At 43.8% G+C, this 10471-nt stretch overlaps 2 protein-coding genes across 5 annotated transcripts in view; both read right to left on the reverse strand.

Annotated features, from left to right (window-relative positions):
• BTBD10 (BTB domain containing 10) overlaps positions 1-3819 on the reverse strand; it is a 28047-nt gene extending 24228 nt beyond the window's left edge. For 2 of the 4 annotated variants that reach the window (XM_050974743.1, XM_050974740.1), the window contains exon 1: positions 3560-3745. The gene's annotated coding sequence lies outside the window, so the exon portion shown is untranslated. The other 2 variants (XM_050974741.1, XM_050974744.1) reach the window with 2 other exon arrangements.
• A 4216-nt stretch (positions 3820-8035) lies between these two features.
• PTH (parathyroid hormone) lies at positions 8036-9425 on the reverse strand. The gene is made up of 2 exons (XM_009099549.1): positions 9340-9425; positions 8036-8297 (listed from the first exon to the last, which is right to left on the reverse strand). The coding sequence occupies exons 1-2, from the start codon at positions 9423-9425 to the stop codon at positions 8036-8038; spliced, it is 348 nt and encodes a 115-aa protein (XP_009097797.1).
• Positions 9426-10471: the final 1046 nt, after the last annotated feature.

The following is a 10471-nucleotide window of genomic DNA, read 5'->3' on the forward strand; positions in this document are numbered from 1 at the left end:
CTTTAATTTTCAAAGCTTTCAGCACAGACATCTAGAACATTTCAGATTTACTAACATCAACTTGAAGCCAGAATCATCACTAATTTATGAAAGTTGCAGGCTACTAAAATACATGGGAATTGTAAAGATCCAGTGGGTATGACAAGTTAAAAATCAATGTGGTAGAGCCACCCACAGACATTACAAATTACAGTAATTAATGTGTTTACAGCACTACTTAAGGAGCTCATGAAAGGATGTATCATACACCAATTTGTGACAGATGCTGGACAGATTATTTTTAATGATACTTAAAGCATATTCAGTTCTGGGCCATGACCAAAAAGAATGCACAAAGGTTGCTGAGGAGATCAAGCAAGATTCAGACATTAGGTGCTAGACAGAAGTAGACATGCACTTCTGTGAGATGCAGGACTTGCACTTTTCAAGGCACTGCAGGCCATGAGGGGGTAGAAAATGCTCTCTGGTAATCTTTCAGTAAAGAAGTAAAGCTAATCAAAACCAACATCAATGCATTTCCAGCCAGGCAGTCACTCTGTAATTGCTGAGAATACCTGTAGGCTGCAAAAATTTGGAGTCTTACTAAAAACGATGATTACAATACCCTGCAATTTTGAGGAAGAGCCAAGATGTCTTCTGGCCACCAGTTCATCAGGTAGAACAAAGATCTGATGGTTCCTGCTGTCAGTACTAAGGAAAACATTCAAATAACTAACATGTAATACTTCAGGCATCTACTCAGCTCTAAGTTTTGGTCAGAAGCATTTCCAAAAGTAGGACAGGTTTCAGAAGTTCCTCTGCTCTAACCTGCTCCCTGCAAAGGTGACCCAGGATAATCAGGAAGCTCCAACACACAAGTCACCAGCAAGGACAAAACCTGGCATTAGTTGTGACAAAGAAACTTCAAGGCTCAGATTAAATATTTAGACTTTCTGTAAGGGGTGACAGTCGGCTGTTCACTGCCTCTAGTCATCAAAGCACAAAAGCAGCAGCAACAAAAAGGAACTTCCAAGTCAGATTTACTGGGAATGCAAGCACGGTGACATTACATCCTAATTAAGAAATACAGTTCAAAGGACACATGCTCATAATGCAAACACCACATACCATGGAAATTCATACCTGTCAAGTGAGTTTCTTGCAAACTAGTGCAGACATCAGTCACAATTCAGCCACATAAAATAGCTTTATAAATCATCATCACTGAAATGTTATCAAACTGACACTGATTAAAGCACAGCTCAGAGACATCCTTTGCAATACAGGCTCAACATTATCATAGCAGGGCAGGATTGAAGTTCCTTTTAATGAGCAAGTGGGGGAAAAAAAAGGAAAAAAAAAAAAAACCTGAGCAGTCACAGGAAGCTGGTGGTATTCCTATCTGAAGCAGCATAAACAACAGATATCTAGTGACTAGCCTGCAAGCTTTAACTTTTTAATTCCTAAAGGGAACACGATGATAGAACAGTTATTTCACACTGGAAGCCTAAAAAGCAAGCAAGAGATGACTCCCCCCTCTATACTGGGGCTCACTGTGGGAAACCTGCCCAGCTCCACCTGTAAAAAGCCCGGTGAATGGAGCAGCTTCTCTCTCCAAAAGCAGGATCGTGGCTCTCAGTGCAGCAAAAGGAGCAGAACCTAACTCCTTGCCACAGCCATTGGCCCCACCCCCGGTGACCCTCCAACACCGGCAGGCACAGGGCTCCATCACACCTGGCACCAGGGATGAGATGCAGAGCACCAGAGCAGCAACCACATTTCCTAAAGGAACCAGCAAGGTTTGTACCCATGGCTGTACCCAGCAGTGACAACACATCTCAGCGAGCAAGAAAATTCACACACATAGTTTTTCACACCTGAAATGAAGTCTAAATTAGCTTTTATACATATTTTAAAGAGATACATACTTTCATTGATAAACAACGTTGCCAAAGGAAAGCTGTGCTGAAAGGAACAGGCACAGAACGAGGTTCTGATTTTGTGTATGAATACAGGACAAAGCAGCCCCAGCCTGAAGCACACAAGCTGCAAAAACACATAGTTTATAACAAAGTGACAGAAAACCCAACAGTGATGACATCTGTTACTAATTTAACACACAATGTCATCCACACATCAGCTGTTCACCATTTTCAAATGCAATTGTGCCTAAAAGGAAAAGTGGGCTTTAAGAAGGAATTTAATGTGGGATGTGAAAGCTGCTTTAGCTTGTTGTCTTTCTTAACCCCCGGGTTCCCTGGCATTAACACACAAACACAAACATGCTGAAAACACTTCCCAGAGCAGCCTCACACAGCACCATCTGCACAGAGGACAATGACAAGCACAGGCAGTATACATGATGAGGTTTGGAGACAGAAATGGTACAAATCCAGGGGTAATACTCAAAGGCTTTTGGCCATCTGGGTCTTAATAGGAAAAGAAAATAAAATCTCTGATGTTTTACAAGATACTCAGTCCAAGACACACTGACAGACCTGCCAAACACAGTGCAACAGTCTTCCCTAACTACAGGGCAATGGATTAAAAAAAAAGGAAAAGAAAATCATCCAGTTCCTTTTGACTGTACTTGTGTTCAAGCTATAGAAATTCCAGTTATCCAACCCAGATGATGCAGAGACACGTGTTTCAGGTCAGAGAAAAGATAACAAGTATGCACCACCAGGTTATGAACTTGAATAGTGAGGCTGATAATCTGAATTGCTTCTCTGGGACACTGGGGTTCTCTGGCAAACCTAGGAGGAAAAGAAAGTACCTTCCAGGGAAAGGATCAACAAAGCTGAAGCAACAACAGAGCTAAGTACTCTTTAAGTGAATCACTGAAGGTGATCCGTGAAGAATACAGGCAAACAGAAGTAAGGAGAACAGCGTCAACAGTCAAAAGGCTACTGAGAAGCCAGATTTCAAGCATATATTCAAATGTGTAAGAGGCAGCCAACAATAAAGAACAAAAAGACACAAGGCTCAACCACTCCTTTGGACAAAGAAGCCAGACAAGCGACAGGAACAAACCTGGGAGAGGTCTAAGATGAGCTCGATCCAAATTCTGAAAGAAAAGGGTTCTAAAGTGACACACTGGATGGGACCAGAGATAAAGAGGAAAAAGGGAAAAAGATGCAGACATGGTAGCTACAGACAAAAGTGAAGGCAACTGCAACAAGTAATTGTACTCTGACAGATTTATCATATAAACAGATGATATTTTCTACAAATAAAATATGGTAACGCGGGAAAAAAAAATCACAAAGACACTGGACTCATGATGAAATCGTTTGAGAGGGTAAATGACTGCTCAGGAATTACACGACGGCTGTCAGGCAACACCTCTGTCTCTGTACAGGCCTCACAGCCACTGCAGGTGCTACCAACAAACAACACAAGATGAAAACCAGGAATTTCAGCCGTGACCAGCCTGCCCACGACACAGAGCTGCCGAGGCACGGGGCAGGCGCAGGCAGATCTGTCTGCGGGGCTCAGGGGGTGCGAACACTGCAACGCAGCCGCCGGCAGCAGCCGGGAGCTCCCGGAGCCCCCTTCTAAGGAGACATTCCCAACCCACCTGGGCGCGCTCCGGTGCCACCTGCTCCGCGGGGCTCGCACTGGAGGATCTCGGGCGATCCCTTCCGATCCTAAAGGCTCTGCAGCAGGGGAAGCGGCGCCGGTCCGGCCGGCGGGAGCCCCGGGATGCCGAGCTGAAAGGTGCTGAAAGGTGCCGAAGGCCCGCCAGCCGCACCCGCCCGCCCGCACTCACCGGCTCCGGCGCGGCCGCCTCCCGCCGCTCCGCCAGGCCCGGCACCGCCGCCACCTCTCGCGAGAGCCGCCCCCGCGCCGCGGAGGAGGCGGTGGCAGCGCCCGCATCTCGCGAGACTCGCGGGGCGGGGCGGGGCGCGCGCGGGACGCCGTTGCCAGGGAGCGGCCGCGGGCGCCCTGAGGGGCCGCGGGCGCGCCGGGGAGGGGGGGTGAGAAACCTCCAGCCTTCATTTCACTCCGCGGGGAGTGAAATGAATTAACAAAACCGAAATCGCAACAAGTCACGTAGAAACAAGATACATCTCTCGCGCAACCTTCCGCCGAGAGCGGGGGCGGCCGGCTTGAGGGTCAGGGCGGTGCTGGAGAGCGAGCGCCGCCCGACGGCCGTGGGGAACTGCGGGGCGGGGAGACGGGATCTCCTCTGTGGAGCCGGAATCTCCCCTCAGGGGCCGGGGAGCCGGGATTCCTCCGGGGAGCCGGGATCTCTCCTGAAGAGCCGGGATCTCCTCCGGGGAGCTGGGATCTCCCCTCAGGAGCCAGAATCGCTTCTGAGGAGCCGGGATCTCTCCTGAAAAGCCGGGATCTCCTCTGAGTAGCGGGAATCTCTCCTGAGGAGCCAGGCTCCCCCTGTGGAGCCGGGATCTCCCTTGTAGAGCCGCGCTCTCCCTGAAAAGCCGGCATCTCTGTGGAGCCGGCATCTCCCCTGAAGAGCGGCGCTGAGGGGATGATAGCGGGCCAGCTGCCATATAATACAGTTTACATGTCGGTGAGTTGGCGTCTCCGATATCTCAACTTTCATCCAAAAACTGATTCCCGATTTTAGTTGCACCTCTATGTTTGTACAGCCCTAGAGGAAATACGGAGTCTGTGTAATCTGCAGTCTGTTTAGCAATACAATTAGTAGACGTGGCTGCCATTCCCTATTACCTCAGCAGAACTATCCTGTCCCGCAGTTCAGGCACCCTCAATGTACTGAGCTGTCACAAGTGGCACTAAACCCTTCCCACTGCTCATGGCACAGAGGAGGGAGAATAACCCAATACTGAGCAATACTCAACACTGAGCCCCAGATAGATTCAGACCTAAAGAAAACATTTGTCTTTTTTCTAAAATATTCTCTGATGCACCGTTATTAAATACAAGCAGGTTTGACTTCCATACCAGGTGAAAGTACTTTGGAAACCCTTATGCACACTGGGGACAGGAGGGGAAGACGGGACAAGAGAGCAAGGACTTGTGCCATATTCAAATAAAGGATGGCAGCTTTGCCACAACAAACAGCAAACCATGAATTTGTTAAATGAATTGTCTTTTCTATCCTTTAACAATGGCCAGAGAGACAAACCACCCCAGTTCTAGAAAGCCAGCAGCAGAACAATGAGGGGCAAGCAGCTGGCACAAAAGCTGTCAGAATGTGCAAACAAGGCCAGGAGTCAGATGCCACACGCCCAGTGGTGAGCTAGGCAACACCAAACACGAGCATTTACAGCAGGCAAGGTCGGGAGCATCTTAGAAAGCCAAATCAGTCAAATACCCAGCTGGAGTTTTACCTACAGATCTTACAGTCTGTCTTATTTCTGTTTGACTTCTTGTGATTTTGGCTTAGCTAAATTTTAATGAGCTTCTGAGGTTTGTTTTCCACATGCTATTGTTTAGCTTCCCCTGAGGATCAATATTGATATTGGTGGTTTTTTTTCAATGAGTCACCAGTGAGAGACATGATTGATTTTCACTGAGAATTCTATAAAAAACAGGTGTGTACAGTCAATATGCATCTGCACAGGATAGGCCAAAAAAAGCCCTTTGTCAGATTACAAAGCAAGGTGATCCTTCCCTCTCCTTGACCCTAGCGAGGCCACATCTGGACTGGTTATTTGATATACCTTTATCATGCCTCTTTATTTTCTGACTGCTGTTCATACAATTTATTATTATGAGATTTATATAAGCGTTTCAGTGGCCCTATAATTTTTCACCATCCTCTTTTTGGTCCCCTTTAAATCTATGAAAGAGAGATGACCAAAATTGCACATTCATCCAGGTGAAGATGAATCTTTGTATTTTTTGGTACTAAAATGTTTTTGATAACATCCTCCGCCCCACACTGAACCTTTTGCTGTTTTAACTGCTGCTATACTGATCAGAAGTTTAAGCTGGAAATCCATAACAAATCTACTTTCTAGATAATTAGTGAGTAATTATGCTAATACTATATCTTCTTTTTAATGGGCATTACCTAGCACTAATTAATCTGCCATTATGTTGTCTCTAGTCCTGAAAAATCATACTGTAAGTGTGTAGAAAGTTCAAATATTTCTGCAATCATCATTCATCTCTTGGATAGCTGAAGATTAGGAGGAATCATGGTTTGGAGAATAGGTGGTTTTTTTAGATCAAAATGAAATAGGTTATGATTTTGACACTTGAAGATTATATAGTTTATGCATGTGCCATTATTGCAAGGGGACATAAACAGGTTTGTGCTAGGTAAACACTTTTTATTTAACCACCCTTGTGATTTTGTATGCAGGAAGAATGGAAGGGAAAATAAAAATTACTCTCATCATGACTTTTGTGCTTATTTTGCTGTCATAAAATTAAATGGCTTCATAGTCTTTCCCCAAATTGTAAATTTTATCCAAACAGTCACAGACCAGTCAGTTCTTATGCTTTAAAATAATGTCCAAGAGCTTTTGGTCCACTTTATTTAGTAATATAAGTGAGACATAGGTACAAAAATGCAATTTTATTTATTGAAGTTAGCACAGATGCCTGATTAAAGAATAAATAGAAAGTGCACCTTAAGGCCTCAATCCTACAAGCAGACAGTTGGCACAGAACCCTTGTGCCATCTGCTCCCAGCATCAGGGCCTTTGCATTGCTGCAAGGATGGCCAAGAGGATGGGCTGCAGGTCTCTGCTTACAAATACATCTCTAGCCCTCAGCAGGCTGCATCTATATTTGTGGGGAGTTAGGAGGGGTTTGTGAGGCTCCCCAAGGCTGCTAGACATCAAACAAACAAATAAGTGCCAGCCTGGGAACATCCACTTGGGCTGAGAGCAGCAATTCGTCTGGGTCTGAGCTCTGCCAGTTGCAAATGTGGAGGCACCCACCAGTATTCCTGCTGGGAAAACCTTCTTATTCATCAGAAATGGCTGGGGCTCCTGAGTACGTGTGCACAGACCGTGCAAAGTCATTTTGTATTTGCTGCTTTTTAAAATCATTGCCATAATGTATTTTTCCCCATACAATTCTTTCTGAGTCCTGCTTGGAGTTTGAATGTATTGCAGCTAATGGTTCCTCTCCCAGGTTGATTTCTGCATGTTAATGGTTCTCCTTCTGGAGGTCTGGAAAACTGAGTAATTTTATTCATGAGAGCCACTGGTCTCACAAATAAATTACACATGAGGCCTAGCACAACATACAGAAATTCAAAGACAGATAGTTTATAGAGAAAATGAGGGACAAAAAGTATCTATCACAAGATTTTTGTTTCAGTTGTAAATGTCTGGAGTAGAATCCTTTCCCAGTTCTATAATTAGGGCCAGACTTACATATGTGCTACCATATCTGCTCCCACTATTTCTGCAGTTAATTATAGGGTTTCATCTTTTAGAGGAGGGGAAGGTAATCAAACCTTCCCTTCATTTCTGTATTTTAAAAAGTTCTTCAGAATTTGTTTTAATTTTATCCCTTTGTACTTTAAGCTTTGCCTTCCTATCCTATTTCTTTTCTGTTTGCAGTCTTTAATCCTAAGTTATTATTATGCAGCTTTTGCTACATAATTAATGTTCATCTGAGTTTAGACCTTCTTCTGAAAATAGATGTGGGTTTAATTTACGTATTTCCATTAGTACAAAGTTAAACAAAGTTTAACCCTAGGCCCTTTTCTGGAGACAGGCTTCTCTGCATTTATTCCTTCCTGGTTAGCAGTCCAAGCAGGCCTGGTGATCACGCACAAATACTGCCCATGTAAGAGTATGTAGAGTTGTAGAACTGGCCTTAAATGGTTTTCCAGCTTTCTTATTGATTTGGGTTTCTTTTTCCTTTTATGCTGGCAATTTATAAAATACATCAGCCAAAATGTACCCATCAGTGGTCCTGGGTAGACTGTAAATACATTTTATTATTTGGTTGTGAAATGTCTCACTCAGCGGGGCTACAGCCTTGAACAGAGCCTTTAATCCTTACTGCAGCTGGAATAAATATGAATGAAATGCCCTACTTGATCAATGCTACACAGACATGTGCTCACGTGGACAGACACACGCTCTGGCTGCTCTCACTATGGCTTTGTTTTGAAGAGGACATCCATGTAAGCCTTGTCCAGATCCATGGATTTCTTCTGCCCTGCTGCCCGCAGGTGCTCTGGGAGCAGCCTCCGGCCCAGCACAACGTCGTCCTTGCTGCGAGGCCTCTGGGTGCGAGCGTCCTCCAGGGCACTGTGCACATCCTGCAGCTTCATCTGCAGCCAGTCCTGCCTCTCCACCGTGTGCCGGTGCTCGCCCAAGTTATGCATCAACTGCATCTCGCTCACGGACCTTCTCCTGCAGCAAAGAAAAGCAAAGACAGAGGCCCACGGGAGCCCTTCTTGGGTTCCAGAGCTTGGCTCAAAGGCCCAGCTTTGGGAACTTTTGTAAGGAATTACAGTACATAACTGTCGGAGCTGCCTGGCTGCAAAGCTTAGAATGACATCTGGAGAAGAGAGGGATGTAGTAATTGCATATCCTCAGAACAGAGAGAGACATGGTTCTCCCAGGAAAATCCTGGGAAGCTGTGTAGAAGCTGTGGGAAACTTAGATGAAAGAAATAAAACAATTATTATCTCTCTTTCTGTAACCATTGTTTATAGATATAGTTCTCTAGAGTGTGCTATTCATCGTTCACCAATAGTGTGAAAGAAGATTCCTAAAGGCCAATCAGGTCTTAGGTCCACCATTGTTTCTATAAGAACTGCAGATTTCTAATAATAAAGTGCCTTTTCATGCCTCCTGATGATGGAGTCTCTGTATCACCTTTGGCTGTCCTAATAGCCCTTTGGTGATAGAGGGAGAGTGGGGGGTGATTCGTCATTGGTAATCAGTGAGAAGGCATCACAAGTGGGAAGTAGTTCAGTTTTGTGAGAATATTGTTCCTACAATTTAGTTCAGCTATTGTAGAGGAGTTTAGGGCTTTTATAATATTAGGTAAGTGATCAATGAAACTATGGGATTTAATCAGTGGTAGTTTTCTGTGATCACTAGAGCTAAGGAAGCATGATTCCCTGTGGATTTGTGTCTGAGTTACAGTTAGATTCTTATAGTACAAAAGATGTTCACTGTGTAGACCCCCAAGACTTTGAGCTTATCCAATTTGAATCATAAGAGAGGACTTACATGATTTTTATCCCTCTACTCAGCTGCCTATTTTCAAAAAATATACATACACACAGCATGTCTGAGATCTCTAGAGCTGTTTCTAGAGGACAGAGTTTGGCCAGCTCGGCCAAGGGGTTCAAAAGCAGGGACAGAACTCACACACACATGCGCAGACAAACCATCACATTCTCAGGAGCAGCAAAAGCCATCCAGTGTGAGATAATGTACTTACCCCATTGGTCTTCCATCAGAGGTTGTAAAAAAACACATGGCACATAAAATGATTGCAGCCTGGGCCAGGTTTCTTATAGAAGTCATTTTGTCTACAAAGGTAGAAATGAATACACGTAAAGTCTGTAATTCAAGTTATTTCTGTTTGTTCCAAACAAATTTAAATTAGGAAAAAAAAAGTTGAAAGATATCAGACAAGAGTTTTTGAAAAACTTTTTTTTGTGAAACGGGTTAGAGCAAGTAATGCAAATGAAGGATTTCTTTCTAATACTAATTTTGTGAGCAACTTATTGTTAGTCCCTGGACAACTCCATGAATTTTGGTCAGCTTTAGCTGCCCTGCATCATCATCATCACCACCATCATTATCATCATCTAGGTACCTATCTCTTGCATAATTGGGTGAAAAGCACCACGTTCTTCCAATATTATTATTATTGTCATCATCATCATCATTATGATGTAGCCTTCAAGTCCAGTGAAATAATTGTGTATAGCTATTCAAATGAAAAAATTATAGAATAAAACTTTCTCTATTTCTTTATTTCTTTTGCATACTCTTTAGAATGAAGAGGCTGACACTTTCCCTGACAATTTTGCACAGAGGCATAACTCTACTGAGTTATCCCAGCCACTGTTGAGTTACAGAAGAAAAATCAAAATCACGCCCTTCATTTTATCAGGGATAATTCTGGATTTCTTGTATGAATTCCCCTCTGATTTTTACATCATCATCAGAACTACCATTTGGAATGTAGTTAGAAAATATTTACCACTGATGATGCTACAACAGGCAAAAGCAACCCAGTTCCAATATGAGTTTCTAGTCTGGATTTTCAGTATTGGCAGGCAGAAAAGGCATCTTTTTGTTGCACTTAATAAATTTGATACAGAGTAACTGAAACCTAAGAGATATAAAACTCCACAATGCCATTTTTTGCAATGGTTTCTGCAGCTCTGCTCTAGGTCAGAAAAGCATTTATAACATGGTCTCTTACATGGCAGTATCAATGAGGTCCTGGCAGTCCATCTAACCCAGGATTATAAATTCAGGACTTGAATTCACTTCAAGATATTTCTCACTCACTGTCTCTCTCTGACTTTTTCATTTCACAAATTTAGTTCAGATAACAG

The sequence above is a fragment of the Serinus canaria genome, chromosome 5 (genome assembly GCF_022539315.1).
Source record: "Serinus canaria isolate serCan28SL12 chromosome 5, serCan2020, whole genome shotgun sequence".
Lineage (NCBI taxonomy): Eukaryota > Metazoa > Chordata > Aves > Passeriformes > Fringillidae > Serinus > Serinus canaria.